General features: G+C 37.5%; 1 protein-coding gene across 7 annotated transcripts in view; it reads right to left on the bottom strand.

The window, feature by feature from the left end:
* Positions 1 to 10,631: 10,631 nt before the first annotated feature.
* The window catches only part of LOC121859501 (YTH domain-containing protein 1-like), a 92,618-nt gene continuing 80,491 nt past the window's right edge, over positions 10,632 to 22,758 (bottom strand). For 4 of the 7 annotated variants that reach the window (XM_042356355.1, XM_042356358.1, XM_042356351.1 and 1 more), the window contains one exon: positions 17,759 to 19,174. In XM_042356355.1, the coding sequence (XP_042212289.1) occupies positions 19,085 to 19,174 (90 nt within the window). In that variant the 3' untranslated portion in view covers positions 17,759 to 19,084. Of the gene's footprint in view, positions 10,832 to 12,757; positions 12,780 to 17,758; positions 19,175 to 22,758 lie in introns of those variants that run through there. The other 3 variants (XM_042356353.1, XM_042356356.1, XM_042356352.1) reach the window with 3 other exon arrangements.

The following is a 22,758-nucleotide window of genomic DNA, read 5'->3' as shown; positions in this document are numbered from 1 at the left end:
GTGGTCGCTGGACACCTAGCTGTGACCATCAGTGTCACTGGCCAGGCTAATTTTCTACGTATATCTTTATGATCTAATCAGAGATTGAGTTTGTCAGGAAAGAGGTGAAATGGCGTTATATATGCATTAGCAACTCTACTCGCCTGACCGCAGACCACATTCCAGGTCAAAACAGCCGTTAAGACTTGGAGATTTTGAGGTTGACAGAATCTTTTCAGTAGATTAATGACTTTCTGAAATAGACAACTAACACTAACTAATACTAACTAAACTACAAACATCAGAATCCCTGATGTTTGGACGACAAATAATATAACTTCAGTAGCGATCGGAAATTCAGGATAACCCCACGAACGACATAAAATATGCCACTCTAACTGACAAACTCGTCACTCACTTACTTTCAACACCACTCACAATGGATCTTGAATGTTCCAACTGTAGACAGACATATCTAGGTTGCCTCACCAATTGCAACCACAGTTGCAATTGCAAATTCTGTCATTGCTAAGGAATAATGAAGTCTCGGGTACATTCTAAGATTGAGAGAAAACGAAGGACTCAGGCGTCCTGAAGCGATGAGAAAACGGACTCATTAGATGGGGAACTCCAATAAGAAAGCATAGCTACAAGCTACATGTTTTGTGGGCTATTGAGCGTAATATGAATCGTCGGATTTTGCGTTAACTGACGTGTATGACCGTGGTCATTACAGTGCGTGGGTCGTAATTTCGCCCGTGTATTCTGGTATGTCATCTCCAATTGTATGAGAGTCTGGAGTTAACATAGTGTGGAGGCCACCACGTTTTCTTGACTATGTAATAGAGTAGCAAAGTAGGTATTTATTTGGAATACCAGTGATACGAGTCCTATTGTCATGGTCACATTGACTGCTAGTCTGTTTTTAAACTGAGGATTCTTATTATACTCCGCGCCCGCAAAATATGAATGGGTAGCTGGTTAGCTATCCCTAAGAAGAAACGCGTTTTCCCTCTCGACGTTTTACAACTAGGATCCCTGTCCAAGTCTCGCCCTGGTGAAGACAGTTGTCAATACGTTTTTATTCCACTTTCTCCTGGCAAGCTCATTCTTGGATTAGTTTATGCAAATCAACTTTAGTAATTTGCCAGACCTTTGTCAACTGAGGGTCATCTTTGACTGTATCTCTTTGTGCTATCACTGTGTACACTGTATCTTCCTGTGAATCGTGTATTGTAGGCACAACAATTGACATCAGCTGTTATATTGACCTGTTAACTTGACCTTTGTTGGGAAAACTTGGGATTAAGAATTAATAATAAATACTGATACATTTGAAAGACTTAAGTGATTTGTTTATGTAACGAACTACCCTAGGGTCGTAACATAAATAATGGGGACCTGACCAGGGAGCCCAGGGGTAATTTGTCAAGTTACAGGTTGGAAACAAACACCGACATTATATGACATTGCTGTGTAATGCGTAATGACTGTGACTGATATTAATCTAGTGTTCTGTTATTTTGCTACTGTGATTTTTGTGTGTAACCTAGTGACGTGTCATTTGATTTCTTCAGTCATCATGTTTTCCCTGGAAAAACTCGTTAATGATCCTTCACTAGAGACTCTTTGCCCCGATCAGTTACGTAAAGCAGACTAGATTAGCATTGCTAGCTATTATGGAATTAACGTCCAAAAGGGTCAGCGTAAATCAGCAATACAAAATGCTGTGCTTACAGAGCTGGTGCCGAAAGAAATTATTTCGGACAAAGCCCTTCAATTACGTGTAGTTGACACTGGAACTAGTGTGGACATTGGGAATAGTTTAGAACTACGTAAACTGAAGATGCAACATTAGTTAAGGTTATATTAGGAAAAGAGAGCACATGAGTTAGTCATGAAAGAAAATGAGTTAAAGTTATATGAGGGAAGAGAAAAGGAGAGAGCACATGAGTTAACCATGGAGGAGGAAAAGCGAAAAACCCTTGAGGTGGAAGGAAGAGTAGGAGTAGCAAGGCCTAGCAACAATGACAGTGTTCAGGACCGTGATCAGTCAGTGTTTGACATCACTAAACATTTGCGACTAGTACCTCAGTTTGACGAGGATGACCCAGAAGAATTTTTCCAGCAGTTCGAGAAGGTCGCTAAATCATTCAAGTGGCCTGAAACATCCTGGGTGGCAATGATTCAGACTGTGTTTAAAGGTGCAGCTAGGTCAGTCTTTTTGTCTTTATCGGCTGAAGAATGTGAACTTTATGAAGAGGTTAAAGAGGCTATTTTGAAGGTTTATGAGTTGATTCCGGAACACTACAGAGTGAAATTTAGGAATGAAAGGAAACTAGTCACAGTCATATATTGAATTTATGTACCTTCTTTGTAAGATGTTTGGAAGATGGATAAAAAGTTGTGGGGTAAGCTCGAAGGAAAATTGATTGAGTACATTTTAGAGCAATTTAAGAGAGCTATCCCACGATACATTGTTATATTTAGAAGAGAGAGCAGAAGTGCAACGAGCAGCAGCTCTGGCAGACAGTTATGCGTTGACTCATAAGAATTTTAGGTTTCAAAGTCATGTAACCAGGGACAAGGGTGGTAAGCAGGATAAGTTTGAAGATGCAAAGGCATCTGCCTCAAGTAAGGTAAATGTCGGTAGTTGCACGGAACAAAAATATCCGAGGTTTGAGAGTACGAGTAAAATGATCTGTTTCTACTGTAAACAGAGAGGTCACGTAATTGCTAATTGCCTTAAGCTCAAGAAGAAAGGGAAGACTGTTCTTTCATTCTTGCAGCTGGAGAAGTTAGACCCTAAGTCAGTTAGTTATTACTCAAAGGAAGATTTACTTGAGCCCTTTATATTTGAAGGGACTGTCTCAAGTGATGAGTCCAGTGATATTCGGTATCCTGTTCGGATTTTGCGAGACATCGCTGCTAACCATAGTATTGTGGTGAAAGGTGCTTTTCCTTGTGTGGAAAGTGCTTATACTGGTGAGCATGTGTTAATGAAGGTTGTCTGTGGTGTAGTCACTGTTCCTTTATGTAGGATGTTCTTGAGGAGAGACATGGTTTCTCAGTGGGTGACTGTTGGTGTCCAAGACTCTCTCCCTGTATCTGGTGTAGCCTTCTTGCTAGCTAATGACATTGCCGGTACTCGTGTTGTCCCGGATCCTGTAGTGATCACGACTCCTACGGTGGACGATAACACTAAATTGCTTAAAGATCAGTATCCTGGTTTATTCCCTGCCTGTGTTGTCACCAGAAGTGTGTCGCTTAGAGAAGAGCAGAATACTCGTAATCTACCCTAGGGCCGTAAGTCAGTTAATACTCAAGAGACCGACGACACACTGCCGACATGACTTGACAATGCTTGACCGGATCACACTTTTCCGGTACACAGCGATAATGTTGACCTTGGATTCTGATGTTAAACGCTTCAAGTCAGTTCTAGTATGAAGCACGTCAGTGTGATCAGCGTCGACGTGACAAGATAACTTATAATAGGTCAGGTCAGACAGCAGGCCCAGCTTTTGTCATTATAATAATAATGATAATTTTTATTCAGTAAATAAAATTTAATCATGTTTACAATTAGATAAGCATTTTTATAAGCTTTGCAGTTATACAGTTCACGCAGACCATACGAGTATACAGTTACCTGTGTGCCGAGACAGTGCAGGTAAACAATAAGGGTAAACAGTAAGGCAACTTGACCAAGGATAACTGACAAAGCTGTCAGATGATTATTTCCAGGAGGGTCTTTTGTGAGTGACAACTTCTGTTTATTTCGTTGATCCTATCTGAATGTATTTAATAAAGATTCACGCAGTAGATGCATACGTAACATAAACATTTACCAAGGATAACACACAAAGTATTCCCTCCCTCAATTACCTTATTATTGTATTCATGAAAAGAATATAGCAAAACACACTAATAATGAGTAATTCATTTATCCGGCCCGAGGTTCCTACGTACCAGGCGTCAACATCCACAAGGCAGCCGTCCTCCGCGACCTTCAGAGAATCAGCAACGTCTCGCAGTTACCTCACTCCCAAGGTCTTACGTGTAAAAGTTTTCCAAATATTTGAGTCGAATATTATACACCTTTGATGCTACAAGGAGCCCTGAGAACCTCTTAACTAGATAGATAGAGAGACGGATAGATAGACAGCGAATAGATAGATAGACGGCAAATAGATGGGTGCACAGTAGATAGACGGGTGGACAATGAATAGATAGGTGAACAGTGGATACAGACGGACAGTGGATAGATGGATGGACAGTGAATAGATGAACAATGAATGGATGGATGAACACTGAATAGATGGATGGATGAACACTGAATAGATGGATGGATGGTCAGTGAGTGGATGGATAGAGAGTGAATAGATGGGTGGACAGTGGATAGATGGATGGACACTTGGACACTGAATTGATAGATGGATAGTGAATGAGTGGAGGGAGAGAGAGACAGTTAGACAGACAGACTGACAGAGACAGGCAGATAGATAGATAGATAGTGCAGCTATACAAACAATTTATATAACCAGCGTAAGCATGCAAATAATATACATAGACAATGCAGGCATACAATCAATATACTTACACTGTGTAGGTGTACAATATACTGTACATACTGCAAACATACAAACAATAAACATAAACAGCGTAGGCATACAAACTATACAAACAGTGCACAGTGGCGCACCCAGGGGGGGTGTCCTGGATGCCCGGAAACCCCCCCTCCAGGTAATGCATGGTGCGGCCAACCCATACCTGACCTGGCGACACCTTAGTAACATTTTATGACTTCTATTATCTTGTAATATAAGTCTATATACAGAGATTAGGATGCTAAATTACACCATCTTCAACCTCAGATTATTTCCTAAGATTCAGTGCGAATGGCGTCAAATATTGGTCAGATTTCAAAAAAATTTCTGGGGGGCTTACAGCACCCCCCCAGCTGAAAGGGCTCGCTACGCTCGCCAGACTTCTCATTAATTTGGAACCCCCCCCCCCTACTCAATTTCTGGGCGCGCCCCTGGTGCAAGTGTACAATATACATAAACAGTGCAGGTATACAATATAAATAGACAGTGTAGGTATACAATTTACACAAACTCTAGTTATATAGACAATATACATAACAGTGTAGGTATACAAACAATATACAATGTATACAGTGTAGGTATGCAAACAATATACATAGACAGTCCAAGTACACAAACAATTAAACAAATAATGCTTCTCAAAGGTTCACAAGTTTTAATTAGTACTCTAACAGGTGATGTGAGAGCGTGTCTATCTCATCTAAACCACAGGCTCCTAGAGGCGAAAATGGCGACGAAATTCTACTGAGACTGTTGATGCTCCTCTGTCGATACGTTCAGTAAGGTGAGATAATTTCACTTTTAACTCTGTAATTGCTAAGGATGCCCCTGTGCAGAAAAAAATCTCTAGGTGTTTGTCAGAATAAAATCCCCAGAGTGTTAAGTATTTGAAGTGAGAATAGTTGCTGGCCAAAGTGAAGGACAGAATGAGTATTATGACACATCGACAATATTTAACACTCCGTCAGCAACAATTATGTGTATTCCAATAACAAGAAGTGTATTAATAACTGAGCGTGCTTAACTGTACACACACACATCACCACCACCACCACCACACACTGCTACGAGTCTGTTTCAGCCAATAGGAAAACAGAACACTGCTGTCCACGAGTCAGTCTCTGCCAGTAAGAGAGAAAGAAATACTTTGCCATGAGTGAGTGACAGCCAATAGGAGTTCTGGCCAGGCCAAGCCTCGCCACCCAGCGTCGATGGTCACTCACCAACTCAGTCACTCAGTGAGGTTCATCTAAGACGTTAAATTGGCGGTCAGTGTTACTCTGCGTCCATTGCCGGTCAGTGTTACCGCCCCTCCCACAGTAGATGGAGCCCTCCACATGTGCAACGAATGTGAACGATGCTGCGGATCCTGTATCGGCCTCTTTAGTCACCGCAAAACTCGCCAACCTAGGTGACATCCCGAATAACTCGTACCATTGTATCAAAGCTGGATGATCGTCATACTCGATTCCGAGTGACATCAAAGTAGTAGTAGTGTGTGTGTGTGTGTGTGTGTGTGTGTTTTGTAAGTTAACCCTTTAGGTGCGTAATTAAATTTCGCGCCGGTTCCTGAAAAGTGTCAATTATCCTGCCAAAAATGAATTTCATATAATCACATTTTCTATATGTTTTTCCTAGAGAAATTTTAGTATATTTTCCAAATCTGGAAAAAAAATTCACATATGTGTGCAAATTTTAGAGAAAAAATGACATTTATACCCAAAAATGCAGGAAATTGGTATAAATCAATGTCTGGTATATGGCAAATAAATTTAATCAATTTGGTTACTTAACAGCAAATTTAGATATGTATTACATATTCAGATAATATCAAACAAAATAGTACAAAACTAAGCTATATTGCATTCAGGAAATACTCCTATACCTCAATACATAATATGTCCGCATGTCGTCTCATTTGGGGAAGTTTTTTCAAGGCCGTGGGATATCCCCGCTTGTCGCATTTAATTAATATAATATTTTGGGCGGGTTTACCCGCATGTCGCATCCAAAGGGTTAATGTAGTCAGCTGAATGCACACGGGGCCCCCATAATTTTCTTATTATACATGAAGACTACATTAACTGGAAACGTTTCGGTATAGAAAATCCGGACATCATTTTGAAAAAAATAAATAAAAAATTGGTCACAACTGCGGCGGTCATAAGTCCCGACGGTCGTAAGGTCAGAGCAGGTCGTAAGTACCGATGGACGTAAGTCCAAGCAGTCGTAAGTCGGGGAATATATATATATATATATATATATATATATATATATATATATATATATATATATATATATATATATATATATAATATATATATACACACATACATACACATATACATATAAATTAGAGTGGAATTTAAAAACATAAGTATAATGGGGGAGCAGTACAACCTGGGTTGTACAGTAATAAGGTTGAACAAGAGGACAGAGCTTTCAGGATTATGTCTAGTTGGCAATTATGTTTATTGCAATGGTAATTACTTATTTATTTACATGATAATTTCCGATAAAACGGATTTGGTGGTACAATAAAAGCAGGTACTGTAAATATAGTAAGTGTTACAAGAAATATTAATACTTCGACAATAGATATTTTTTAGAGATGATTTAAAGGAAGGGAGCGTAGTCTTTGCTCGTATGGGTGGGGGTAAGTTGTTCCATACCTTCACACCATGATATTTTATGGAGGTCTGGGACTGAGAGGAGCGCATGGGGGGTGGTCTTAGTAGCTCTGGGTGCCTTAAGTTGTATCTCTGATTATTCCAGAACTGGAAATAATTATTGTCAAGCAAGTGATTGATAGATTTGTAAACAAAGAGGGCACAGCAGTAGGTGTTAATATCTTCGAATTTTAAAAATTTCAATAAAGCACATTTTTCGTTTGTGTGATCTGTTTTTTGTGAAGTAGGTTATTGTCAGTACAAATCTCTTTTGTGCAGTAACCAGAGATTGTGTTTTTGAAGAGCCAGAGGCCCCCATAGTGTGTGACAGTGTATCAGGTGTTGGTAAACAAGATCATGATAGATTTCTTTCATTGCTGTGAGAGTGAGTGAATGTCGAGTGTGATACATGATACCGCACTGTTTATTGATTTTACTGTGAATGGCTTGTATGTGGTTTCTCCAGTTAAGTTTCTCATCAAAAATAACTCCGAGGAATTAAATATTTTGTTCGCGTTTGAGGACTATATTACCAAGGTACAGGGGGTCCAAGTCTGGGGGTAAGTTTTCCTTCTGTGAAAGATCGTGTAGTGGGTTTTCTCAAGGTTTAAGGTCAGTTTATTACGTATTACACAGGTCCCGACTTTAGTTAATTCAGTGTTCATAGTTCTCATCAAGGAATGGAGATCTGAGTTGCTGTCATAGAGATTACTATCGTCTGCAAATAAGTTGTATTTTAAGAGTGAGCTGGCGTGGATTATGTTGTTTATGTACTATCGTGGACAAAAGTTCGCTCCCTGTGGTGGAACTGAGTCACAGGAATGAGTCTCCGAACTGACTTACCCTGACTGTGTGCGGGTGTACCGTTTTGTCTCATTTGGGGTCGATACTGCTTCAGTTTTGGAGGGAGCGAATTTTTGTCCACGATAGTACAACAAAAACAGTACTGGACCGAGAGTGGAACCTTGGGGGACTCCATACAAGATTGGTGAGGAGTCAGATTGGTGGTTATTATAGCAGATATACTGCATCCTGTTGGACAGATATGAGGTAAACCAATTGTGGGACAGGCCCCTAACGCCGTAATTTTCAAGCTTTGAAAGGAGGGTGGTATGGTCGACAGTATCGAAGGCTTTAGAGAGGTCCAAGAATATACCGACTGTGAACTGACTGTCATCAAAGGAATTTAAGATGTCATTAGTAAAGGATAGCAGAGCACTCTCAGTCGACCTTCTAGTTCTAAATCCAAACTGGCAGTCTGTAAAGATGTTACTGGCATTGCAGAAGGAATTTAGTCTATTACATGCTAGCTTTTCCAGTATCTTACTCAAGGCTGGCAGGACTGATATGGGGCGGTAATTCTTGAGGAGACCTTTGTCCCCAAATTTTTTATATACCGGGTGGACTTTAGCAATTTTCAGTTTATCAGGAAAGACACCACAAGTGAAGGAGGAGTTACAAATATGTAGGAGAACAGGTAGTAATAAGTGGGCTACTTTCTTAATGATGCTCATTGGTATATTGTCTTCGCCTGCTGCTGCATCTTTGGACATTTTTATGATGGCCAGTAATTCATCTGCTGTGACAGGGGATAAGAACAGCTCATTTTGCTGTCTGTTTTGCAGGTAGGCTCTAAATTCCTCATGGTGATTAGGGATGCTCTCTGCAAGATTTTTGCCAACATTAATAAAATATTCATTGAAGTGGTTGGCAATGGAGGAGGGTTCCGTTACAACCGAATCATTTATTATAAAAGCTGAGTGGGAGGCCAAAGGCTGAGTGTTCCTGTTCTGACAAATAATGGATATGTTATGTAAAGATAGATTAGGTAAAGTCAAGTTAGGTCAGGTTTTGGTTAGTTAATATTTTTGCTTTGTTTTTACGATACAATTTCAGTTGGAAAGATTTTCACGAATTACAGTACAGTGGTCCCTTGGTTAACGAACTCAATCCGTTCCAGCAGGTTGTTCGTTAACCGAAACCATTGTTTCAATGGGTTTTTGGGTAATTGGTTCCAGCTCACCGAAAATTTCCTAAATTCAACAAAAATGGTAGAAAAGTTCACTTACTTTGAGGTGTGTATGTAGAAGGCTCCTGGATGATGATGATGATGATGATGATAATGATGATGGGAATTAGAATGGGGGTGGAGGAGAAGGAAGAAGAGAAGGCATTGGGGTGGAAGAGAAGTCACCCCATGGCACCATTTCACCCATAAAATTTTAGTTCTCTTGGTGTAATTCAAGATTATTTTCTTTAAATCAACACCGCACTGCATTATTTATTGTCAATATGTAAAATAAATTTCAAACGACCAATAATTTGCTTGGAAACACAGAAAAAAAGCGTTTAGTTGAAGAGAGTCTCAAGCAAGATGTTACCTCCAGTGAAAACAGAGAGAGACTAACGCCTGTTTGCTGTGTTAAGAGGCTGGATGCCACGCATTAAACTAGTCACTTTACCTTCAATTACGTTCAATAATTGTTAAAATGACTAAAAAATTGAATATTAAACTTTTAAAATTATTGAATAGAATAAACTTCTTGATATTTACTAAAATAGTAAGGAATTTAAACCCTAGAACCGATTAATGTATTGGCGGACTGATACTAAAGCTGGTTGCCCGGCCAGTGCAAGCGAAAACATGTTGAGGTCGGTTTGTAAGAAATTTGTTAACCGAATTTTTGTTCATTAACCGAATTGAAGATTCTTATGGAAGGCAGTTCGTTAACCGAGGGGTCACTGTACTCTTCTGCCTCCCGTTATTCCTTGCCTGGTGATTATTTTGTTTACTCTGGCTGCTTGGCAATGAATGCTTTCACCCATTGGCAAGAAATATAAATTAAGTATTATGCCCACATATTGGTGTAGCCTTGGAGTATGTTACACAATGATAACAAGTCAGGTAAGGTGTAGAAGACAGTAACCATCTGAAAGACCTTATCAATTATGTTAATTTATTACAGAAATGATACTGACTAATAATTTTTATATATGAAACGTGTGCTGTTTACCTATAAGGGATTGTCAACCTGTAATTAAAAATATATTTAAGTTTTTAGAAAAAATATTGGTCTGAAAAATAGTGTTGACCATCTGAAAGTAATTGTATAAAATAGTTCTAACTGTAAATATCAACTAAATTAAATGTTACAATATTATAAATTGATTTAATTATAATATACTGCATTTTGTATATTTTCACTTCTCAATTTTTTCAATTACAATACGAGTTATAACAACATTTAATATCTAACTTAGGGAAGCAATAAGCCAGCTAGAAATTTAACCAACTTACTAATGTTGTTTATTTTTAAAAATTAAAAAAAAATCAGTATATTTCAAAAGAAAGATAAAAGTAAAAATAGGGCACCAAAGGTATTTTTTGAAATAAAAAGGACAGAAAAGAACAAAATATATCAGAGGGTTGGAAATGTATGTTGAGTGAATTACCATCAGTAAGTTCTTCATTTTCCAAAATCCCTGGAATCCCATGTATAGAAGCTGGATCTTAGAGTTGATGAACTGCTTCTTCAATTGCAGTGTATGTATTTTCAATTTGGGGACCGCCTCCTTCCAGAGAAAAAAACAATACAAACCATCTTACTGTGAGCTGTGGTTACATACACTGTACAGTACACTACTACAGGTTGACAACCCTTTATCCGCAATTCCGAAAACCGAAAAGCTCTGAAAACCGATTTTTTTTTTTTTTTTTTACAATTGTTAGCCCACCCACCCGGGCACAGGTCACTGACCCACATCGTGGCCTGGGGGGCGAAAATATAATAGTAATAGTAATAGTAATAGTAATAGTAATAGTAATAGTAATAGTAATAGTAATAGTAATAATAATAATAATAATAATAATAATAATAATTATTCATTGTAAATAAAATGTTTAATAAAACATACACAAAAATAAAATAATAACAATAATAATAATAATAAAATAAATAATAATAATAATAATAATAATAATAATAATAATAATAATAATAACAACAATAATACTGTAATAATAAAATAATGATAATACAGGGTAATAAAGAAATACTACAGGTTGTACCTCTCTAGTCCAGCATTCTGTGGTCCGGAAACTCCCGTGGTCCGGAACGATTTTAGTTTGTCCAATAGGTAGATAGGCAGCTTTTTTTTTTTCTTATCTGAATTATTATTATTATTACAGGAGTATTAAATTTTTGCCCCTCAGGCCCCAATGTGGGTCAGTGACCTATGCCCGGGTGGGCTAATCCCCTTAAAAAAAAAAAGCCGCGGGAAATTAAGGTTTGTTTACATCCGGCAGTTCGGCTGCTCTCTCTCTCTCTGCTTGTCTATACAGAGTACAACATTTAACCCTTCAATATATATGAGCAGTAAATAAGTGTTGCTTTCATATTCTTATGTAGAGTAATGACGATATGTTTTCACATGTGCGCACTTACATACGCGCAGTCTCACTTTTTTTTTTACCATTAATGGTTAGCTACTTATATTGTTCCATTTATTAGCATTAAATAACATTACAGGTACTTCAAACAACCATATTAATTATTTTACATTAATTTTACTACAGCTAAACTCAGGGTCTTATTTTCTTCAGTTTTATATGTAGAACCAATCAGTCACTGGTTTTGTAAGCTTTAACATAAACAATGCCGGCAGCCGTCTCGTCTCCTCTAATATTCCACGTATTATTAATAAATTGTATTGTTAATTTTGCACACACACACATTAATTCAATAAAAACAAATTCAGAAACATTAATTAAAATATATATGAACAGTAAATAAGTGTTGCTTTCATATTCTTATGTAAAGTAACGATGATATGTTTTCACATGTGCGTATGCACTTTACATACACGATCTCTCTTTTTTCTTTACCATTATCGTTAGCTACTTCTATTGTTCCATTTATTAACATTAAATAACATTACTTAAAACAACCATATTAATTTTACTACAGCTACAACCAAGGTCTTATTTTCTTCAGTTTTATATGTAGAACCAGTCACTGGTTTTGTAATCAACGAAAACAATGCTGTGTCATTTCCTCGTGTGTTTTAATATTCTACGTATTATTAATGAATTGTATTGCTCATTTTGCACACACAAACATTAATTCAATAAAAAAGACATTCAGTAATAAACAATAATGAATCTTTTGTACATAAGAGAAATGACGCTGTTTACACGATTATGCACGTCGTCTGCACGTTGGCGGGCCGTTCAAACCCGTCGAAATTCAAGTTTCCGTCGTCAAAATTTTTATTTATTAATTTTTGTGTGTTCCAATAAAATACGTTAAGAATTAAAAACTCGCGAAATTTGAGAAGCTACTACACGACATTTAACCCTTCAAAGAGACCATGATGCAGAGCAAGTGTTGCTAGTGCTTCCAAGCATAAGCACAAGTCACTATCTATCCAGGAAAAGGGTGAATTTCCATGGTCCAGCAATTTCCATGGTCCGGCACTGGTCAGGTCCCGAGGTTGCCGGACTAGAGAGGTACAACCTGTACTAGAATGAAAAAAAGATCAAAGTGAGAAACACGACCTAGACCTATGAATTATTATTATTATAATTAATATTATATTTTAGCTCCCAGGCCCCAATGTGGGTTAGTGACCTTTGCCCAGGTGGTCTGATGCCTGTATATAAAAAAAAATAAAAACATAAAAAATAAAATAATTCTGAAATCCGAAAAATTCCGAAAACCGAAATGCATCTGGTCCCACGGATTTCGGATAAGGGATTGTCAACCTGTATGTTATATTTGGTAGGAATCATACAGTTAGAAAGGAATCTATTGAAATAGTTCAAAACATTATAACCTATCATTGTAGCTGTAGCCCCCAAAATTCTCCTCTATGTCAAAAGTAATGTACAATACTGCAAACATCATAGTCATCCCTAAAAGCCTTTTTATTCATATTACACTACATAACATTCAAATCCACCGCGCTTGTAGAATATCAGAAAAAGGGAAACATTGATAAAGAATAACTCACCTACTGAATGTTACTGAATTATTTGATGAATTGTACCTAGGTATGGGTATATAATATTAAGTGTATGTACTCATAGCATTAAGGAGAACTCAAGGTATCTATAAGATGGTTGGGAGAGTCCATCCAGTATGGATTAGTGTACTATAAGGGCTGAATGTAGATCGTGTTTGAAGGTCATTCTATGAATGTCTGTGAACAATTAGTGAATATAGCTCCCGTTGTTGTTGTTGAGATTTTCGGACCGTAGTCCGACACGGGCCTTTGCCTATAGGCGGCCCGTTTGGTGGTCCCGGCTGGAGCTCCTGGAGCAGCCAGACCGGATTGGGATTGGAGGTGGTCCTACCTGCAGATTTGGAAGGATACTGCAGGTTGCAAGTGTGAGCGGACCCCCGATCAGTGGACGCTTACCACCAACCCCCACTCTTGGACATGGTCAGTTTCGGAGTGGCACGCCCCCCGAACTGGGGTCCGCACTTGCTGGGAGAGGATACTTTCTAAGCTATCTGGGTGGTGGGTTATAGCTCCAACTGGTGGGTGATGGAACTATAAGAGAACTTTGATTTGGAAAAAGGATAAATGTATCAGACCTATGTGAAGTGTTGCAAGTGATCCAGAAACTATACTTCAAAGGAAATATCTTGTATGCATCGGTGTGAACTTAATACACCTCAGTTTCTCGTGTGAGATCGCACGGTAATACAGAGGGAACAGCACAAGAAGCTCCTGCAGAACTTGAAGCAGAAGAGGGAGGAGTCAAGGAAGAACGGGGACGGATGTACCTGGGTTATACTCAGGGGGAGGGTAGTGGAAACAAGTGTGCCGACACAGGGCCAGGGGGCAGTAGTGCACCCTCCACCCGCTCTAACCCTCACCCGGTGTACTGCGCACATCATTGTCATTCCTAAAAACCCCCTTTAATTCATATTACGTAACATAACACTCAAATCCACCGCACTTGTAGAATCTCAGAAAACGGGAAACATTGATAAAGGATAACGCACCTACTCGATGTTACTGAATCATGTGTTGTCTTGTACCCAGTTATGGTTATATAATATTAATTGTGTGTATTCATAGCATTAAGGAGAACTCAGGGTATCCATAAGATGATTGGGAAAGTCCAGTTGAGCTGGACTAGTGTACTGTAGGACTAAGTGTGGATCATGGTTTGAAGGTCATACTATTTACGTCTGTGAACGTGGAAACTCACGAATTGCCATGGAAAATAAATACCTGTAAAATAAATCTGAGGCTGTGCCAGGGATCAAGAGGGGTCAACACTACAGGACAGTACAGAACACCATATTTCCCAGATCCTAAGATGCACCCTGTAATTAGCAAGGTATATTTTGGAAAAGCCAAATCACTGGCTATATGCTATCATGTTTCTCACTACCACAGCTCACTATCACAATTCTTGGAATTATTAATACAATTTACCCAATTTAATACAAAAGGATATAATTATACATATAGGTACCTACAGTATACACATTACAAATACTTATCGGTACCAGGCATGTTCACTAGGAACTGTTCAGTACAGGAATTGTTTACATCCTGTGCACCACAACTAACTATCACTGTGTGGACCTAATGTCCATACAGCGTTATTTCATGTTTATGTTTATTTATTTATTTTATTTTATATTTATAATATTATCTTTTGCATACATAATGTTGTTATACATGTGCAGATAGCTATTATATATGTATTTTGCACACCTGGGACTGGCATGAAAAACTCTCAGATTTTGCTTTCTCACGGGGACCATTTTACCTAGTCCTAGCAAGCTTTAACGGAATACTGTAGTTGTACAGTACACATTTAAAATATTCATCATTTGCATCACATTTGATTTTTTATGATTGTGTTACATTATATAGCTGAAAATCTTAGGTTTGAAATGTATCTCCAGATAGTACAGAAAATGTAAACTTCATAATATAATTTCATATACAGTACTTTATGTTTTACAAAAATGCATGTACAGCCCCCCCCCCCCAAAAAAAAATAGGGTCGATGTGATTCTAGGCTTTCCGAGCAATGTTACTCTACCTGTTTCTGAATGGTTGGTAGTTCTACATCTACGACCTTTGAGCATGAATGAATATACAGTACAGGTATGTATACGTTTTTTAACAATACTGTACATACATTAATATAGCTTTATGGATTTCTTGCTATATTGAAGTATCTAGTACTGTATACCATACAACGACAACTCCCTCCCCCAATCCTACCCCCATCTGTAGCTATTGTTGATATGGCAAGCAGGCATACCAACTAATGATGGAGCACTGGGGTTCATTTCGTCTAGCGTTTCACATTGTAATGACAGAAAATTGAACGATACCTTTTGGGGGACTGTACACTAGAATCCCAGTTATGCAGTATCTATGCAACTGGAACCAAAATGAAATAATAATAAAAATAAAAATTCCTCCCAAATCAGCTAAAATCGTAAGTTTGAATACCGCGCCCAATGGGGATGAGCTGCCATATATATTGCTATGATAAACAATAAAATTGATACATAACATAAAATACAATAGCACATATTTTATGTACAGTGAACCCTCACTTTACGCGGTTAATTCAACCCACGGCGGCCCGCGTAAAGTGAACAACATAACATATGGGATTAATTGAAATAGAGACCGGGCCGACCCCCAAACTCCACTTTTTCAGACACAATACCTACGTTGTAGTAAAAATAACTTTTTAATTTTATGATGGTATGCACACACAATTAATAATTAAGAGAAATATCTATAATATTAGGCCTCTTTGTCAAGCCCCTCAAAGTCCATATAAGTCCATATTCTCACTATCATTATCACTATCACTGACTTGGGCCGGCTGTGGTGGGTGGCGGGTGAAGAACTCGGTAATGTTTTGATGACTGGGCAACCTTGTGCGCACCCTGCTCGCGCCGCTCTCCGCGTAAAAGGGTACACACACCGCGGAAAGTGAGCATTCCGGTCTCGGCAGGGTACCGCGTAAACGTGGAAACGCGTAAAGTGGGACCGCGTAAAGCGAGGGTTGACTGTACAAGAAAATAGCTTCTTCCACGCTCAAACCATCCTCTGGGCAAGACACAGTTCAGCCAGGCAGTCGCTAAGCTGACTCACAGACATGTGGCTGCCGCACAGACGCTGTGTGTATGATGTGACTTCACATAGGAAGGGAGTGGAGCCACGCAGTTATAACTCAATAACCCATCGCCTCAACACACATTCACTTCCCACATATACACACCCATGCTTTGATTTTTCTTATTTTATAGTTTTATATTATATTTTCTTTATTTCTGAACCACATAGTTTGTATAAGATGGAATAAGTGTTACAGAAATCCATTTTATGACTCATATTCGTAAGGTCAGCCTGTAGCATTGTGCATTGTAAGATTAATTGGGGACCCCAAGAGTGAGGTTCAACTAATCGGAAAATTTCTTTATTCAGCACCTCTCAATCCCCATACATGCTGGATAACCGGGACTCTACTGTACTAAGTTAAGCACGACACACCTGTATCATATTTTAGTAGACCCTCTATTTATAATCAAATCAAATGAAAATCAAAACTTGATGAGTTCATTATATATTTTGGGCAAATACTGTACAGTTTCCTTCATAATTGACCACAAAAGCTTTTCCATTTCCCAATGCTTGGCTATCCATAATAATGGAATGATGTCAAATCGCATTAAATTTAACTTGCTTAAGCTCTATAATGTAACACAAACATAAGAAATCAAAGCTGTTGGCAAAATACTTTGCCAACAGTGCGAGAGACCTGCATACCAGAAAACATCGTAAAAATATGGTCTATAAAAATTGACATGTCACAACTTCATATAAATAACTAGAATTTAAAAATTATTCAATTACTGAGTACAGTACAGTATTCAAGTGTGGGAAATAGCTATAGCATCATGTTTATGAAGATGAGTATTCATGGGGATTGAACAATGAAGTTGATAATTAAAATAAGAAAATAACACAGTATTGTACAGCAATGTCTCCGTTAGCCGGAATCCTTCAAACCCAGAACTCTCCGACAGCCGGAATTGAAATTTTCTCGGAAAATCGTTCCCAAAGCCAGAATTTTCCAGAAAATTCCGGCTTTGGTAACGATTTTCAGAGGGGCACATTTTCCAGAAAATTTTGCAAAAATTTTCCCGATACCCGGAAAATTCCGGGGATGGGGGATATTTCTCTGGATTCGAGAGATGATGTAATGGGCAATTTCTGGAACTTCCGAGAAAATTTTTCCGTTAACAGGAAAATTTCTGAACATTCCAGCTCCGAGGGATTTTTTCCGGCTCCGAGAGAGTCGTCTCGTTACCCGAAAATCTCTTATTCCCGGAAGTGCTCTGCACCAATTGTTCCGTGCTAACAGGAATATTACCGTACTATAGAACTTCTGTTCATACTAAATGTATATAAAACACAGTTGAAGAGGAAAATCAAAGACAAATATTGATTAAGTATTAATTAATACTATTAAAGGACATATGAATGTTTTACAAGTTTTATTTGCACTCTTGCTTGATGCTATACATCAATGTACGAGGGTCATTTAATAAATAACGAGACAAATTAATAACTGCAGAAGTAATGATTTATTAATAATGATCACATACAGTACCTATTTTTCCACACAATCTCCCTCTACAGCTATGCACTTGTCCCACCTTTCTACAAGTCTTCTTATTCCTGTGGTGAAAAATTCTTTCGGTTGACTCCATAACCAATTTCTGGTTTCTTTCTTCACCTTTTCATTATTCAAAAAATGGTTTCCACATAAAGCTGTTTTGAGTGGACCAAACATGTGGTAGTCTGATGGTGTAAGATCTGGACTGTATGTGGGGTGAGGTAAAATCTCCCAGCCCAGTTTTCTCATCACTTCCTGCATATGGTGCAATGTGGGCGTTAAAACTCTGACAGGTCATCCGGCATGATCTTCGTCCAGAATGCTTGTTTGTCCATTCTTGAATTGTACAACCACTTGTAAAAGTTTGTTCAACCGATTGCTTCAGTATTGAAGTGACATTCTGTGATGAATTTTGCTTGGGTTTATCCTTTTTTAATTTAAATAACGAATAACAGATCATTGTTCTTCTAAAGTACAAAGTTCAAGTGGAGCGTTCATTGTTAATGCAACACTTACTCGAGACTAATTGAATGAACTGACCAAAAACGAAAAGAAAATAAGATGTGGCTTATGCATGAAGTAACATGACTGCTGCGCTTGCCCCTCCCCTTTGCTGCATTGATTGCCGCTTGCCCCTCCCCTTTGCTACATTGATTGCCGCTTGCCCCTCCCCTTTTCTGCATCTACATCAAAAAGTCTCATTACTTATTGAATGACCCTCGTATTACTGAACAAATTGAATACAGTATTGCCTTACTTGTATACATAAAATAATATTGATTAATACAATCCAAGAGCAGGGTTGATACTCCTACTGAAACACAAGTAAAGAAGAATTATCATACATAGGGTCAAGGCAAATACCCTGTACTCAATACAAATTAAAACTAAATGTGAACTATAAACTCTAACTCACTTGCCAGAGGTAATAAGTGAGGTAGCCATCCAAAATACTCTTTGGAAGCATTAATGGTTTTCAGACAAGTGCATTCACACTTTCCTGTTTCCTTTTCTAAACTGATCACCTTTTCACCTCTATCATACCACACATCTAAAACTCACATGCAATTTCTACTACTGCACATTTTGGTCCTTTCAAAGTTTCTTAAAATCTTATCAAAACAAGATGATAAAAAAAAAAAAAACCCACTTTATCTACGCTCTCGATATCGACGCTCACGACTTCGTTCACGTCGATCCCTCGTCCGCTGCAAGAACTCATCCACACTACGGTCATATGGCTGAAATAAATTAACGTAATTAAATTAAGACAAATTCCGAAAATTCCAGTACTGTACTGTATATTATAAACAATATAAAATAAACTGAAAGTGTAATTCCAAATACTGTACAGTACTAAATTTGTCAAATAGCTAGTCAGTGTGCTAGAGCATAACAAATTTAAAATTTAGTAGGGTAGTGTAATTACAGTTGGGGAGAAACAGCAGAAAGATTCAAATTAAGGACCATTAACAGTCTAAACAGATATCCTTAAACTACACTTATCACATTCCTGAAACATACAGTACACACCAAGGACAAAAACCTCTGTCAAAAAGAAGAATTTCCTATTAAAATTTTTCATGTGTACACATACAGCAGTCACATCTGTAACCCACTACCAAATTCTTAAATTATGTGCACAGATAAGTTGACCCTTGCTTTTTGCGGTGGTTAGGTTTCACAGTGCCTTCAAAATTTTCAAAATCCGTGAACAATATTAGCAGCCATAGTACTGTATTGTATGTTTGAGAAACTGTACTTGAGTCACCCATAAACACACCCATTATATGGTACAGTGTTTCAGTATACTGTAGTATGATTACTTTAAATAGATATACAATAGTGAAAAATAATAAAAACCAATGAAATCTACTTACTTACAGCAATATAAAATACAGTACAGTACTGTACTGTATATACTGTACTGTACTACACTATACTGTATAGGTGTACTGAACCATTTAGTACATTCTATTTGAGAAACTGTATTGTACTGTACTTGAGTCACCCTTAAGCAAAACCATATATGGTACTTTCAGTATGTTTTCTTTAAATATGGTACATGTACAGTGTTGCAAAACATTAATACACCAATGAAATCATACATTATACTATACAATAAGTATTAAATAAGAAAAAATGAAGTGGAGAGGGAATTGTCTGTGAGGGACCCTCCTGGATATAAGCACAGCTTTGTCAGCTATCCTTAACTATGTTGCCTTACATTGATGTTTACCTGCACTGTCTCGGCACACAGGAAATTGTATAACTGTACTACATATACTCTCACATCCTACATGCACCATATACCTACAATGTCTATATTCATGATGAACTGTATAACTGATAGATTATAAATATGCTAACCCAATTTTCAACCTGTACAACAATTTTATTTAATAAATATTATTATTATTATTATTATTATTATTATTATTATTATTATTATTATTATTATTATTATAATAGGGAGCTAGGACAGGTGGCTGGCTGGACTCGATGGAAATTCCCCAATCTCTCTATAACTACAGTATGCAATTTCACCATAATTACCATATTATTAAGATTTATTTGGTGCCAGGTTAATAGAACATCATCGCAAAATAAAAAAAAATCCTGGGGGGGGGGGGGGAAGGAATCCCACATTCATCCCCAGTTGAGTTACTGAGCTTGTTTACGTAAATGAACAGCTGACCAGCCAGCAAGCCACAGTACCTTCCTGTCCTCATTTTCTTTTCATGTAATGGTGTCATCCACAGGATGATTGTGAGAAGGGAAGAAGCTGGTTATATAATATACAGGGTGAGCATAGAGTCTTTCCCTGATTACAAACATTTATTACACAAAACATATGCTAGGTACAAACATACAGTTTTTTGCAGCTTAAAATATGCATGAAAAAAAATCTATGAATTCGTCTACACAATGCTACAACATTCATGTTTCTATCTAGAATGGTCTTCGAGATATTATTTTTCATAATCAGGGAAAGACTTTATGCTCACCCTGTAGAACTACTGTGTTGTACCGTAAAAAAAAATGGGGGTGGTGGGGGTGGGGGTGGGGGATGGAGGGAATGAGCTGTGAATAGTGAAAAACCATGAACTGTGAAACCGTGAATAGCAAGGGGCAGTCCCTTAGGTCAAAGTTTGGTTTAGAAATATTTTAAGTAATAAAAAAGAGTCCTGTGTGTTGATTTACATAAAAAAATCAGTTATAATATTTTTTGGCTACAATATTTTCATATATTTTTTTTAATAAAAGTTTAATGAATACTGTGTATGCTAAAATAATGCATTTTTTATTTGTTAATACCAATAATGCTTACTTCTCTAACACTCACAATCTTATTTAAATATACAAATAATCTTTCAATGTGTGATTATACTCTTACAATCACCATATAACTTACTCCTCAAACTCAACATAGACAAGTAGATTCATCTCCACAAGCACACAGTCACTCACCCAGTTACCTTATTGTCCAATTTCTCTCATGTAATACACTAGGTACTGTAATGTATGTTGGAAAATTAATTACTGTACAGTATTAGATAATTATTTTCTTCTTAATTTCAGATGCTAATCTTGGACTGTACTGTACAATCAAGGTGTAGAGTTATAAGTGAAAGTTTGGAATTTGGAAGTGAACAAAAGTTTGGAGGTGTGAATATTGCCAGCAACACACGAAAGAGCGTTAGTGTAGCATCAACCGATTGAGGGCAGTTTTACGCCATGTAAACAAAGCAGCGGAATTTAATGTTGACATAATAACTTATAAGGGTTGAGCATGAGATTTTTCCGAGTGTACAGTATTTCCAATTATATCCAGTAACAGGAATAAATGTACCACTAGAGTTATATATTTATCACAGATGTTGGCTTATCATTTCATACTGTTCACTTTGTTTAAAATTTCCTCCAATTTCTTTTAAGTACAAGTATAAAAGTACTAATGTACTATATTGCACTCTAAAAAGTTTCCTTAAAACATGTTTTATGGCATTTTAAGAGGTTTGGGGGATTTTTTTTTTCTGCATAGAAATGTATCTCGGCATTTATAAAGAGAATCTATGAGAAAATCTGCATTGATTTATAAAAAATCATTTTACAAAATGGTTTTACAGGTATGTGTAGGTATTATACAGGACCTCTTTTTAACATGATTTCACTTCACACAATTTTGCTTTAATACAATTTGTCAACAGAAGACCACTTTACACATTACCGTAGCTTTTTCATTGGAACATAATCTACGTGGTTGAGAAAATTTTCAGCAAAAATTAATCAACATAACTGAACAAAATATTGTAACACCGACAGAATGGGAGAAATAAGCACAAAGACACATGCTACATTCACGAGTGTGCGTGCTTGGGCTAACCAAGACATGGGGCTGTAAAACATATGCAGCAGATGCAATACAAGCCAACTCTGTTAGGCCCAGCTCTTATGTGTATTATCTAGAACATAACCCCCACAGTTGATGAGGGATTACCCAGGTACTATACAACTGAAAGTTGACAAATTTCTCAGAAATTATGCAATGTATATTATCTTACATTGACCAAGTTCTGGAATTGGATTCCAGAATAGAGAGAGCCACAAATAAAAGAAAGATTGGGGTTGCATCACTCTTTTACACTGAAATCTAAAGGAGCCTTTAGAAAATGGTAAAGCAAATGCCAATCACCAGTTATATTTGGCCCATTACCTCCTGTTTCAACATCAGGCACTATGACAATCTCTGCTTGAATAAGCACCTCTGCCTAAACTTCAGGCAATATAAAATATAACATGACCCATGTTTCTTCAAACATAC

Source organism: Homarus americanus, unplaced genomic scaffold (assembly GCF_018991925.1).
Source record: "Homarus americanus isolate GMGI-L3 unplaced genomic scaffold, GMGI_Hamer_2.0 scaffold7626, whole genome shotgun sequence".
Lineage (NCBI taxonomy): Eukaryota > Metazoa > Arthropoda > Malacostraca > Decapoda > Nephropidae > Homarus > Homarus americanus.
This window is presented reverse-complemented; position numbering and strand designations above follow the sequence as displayed.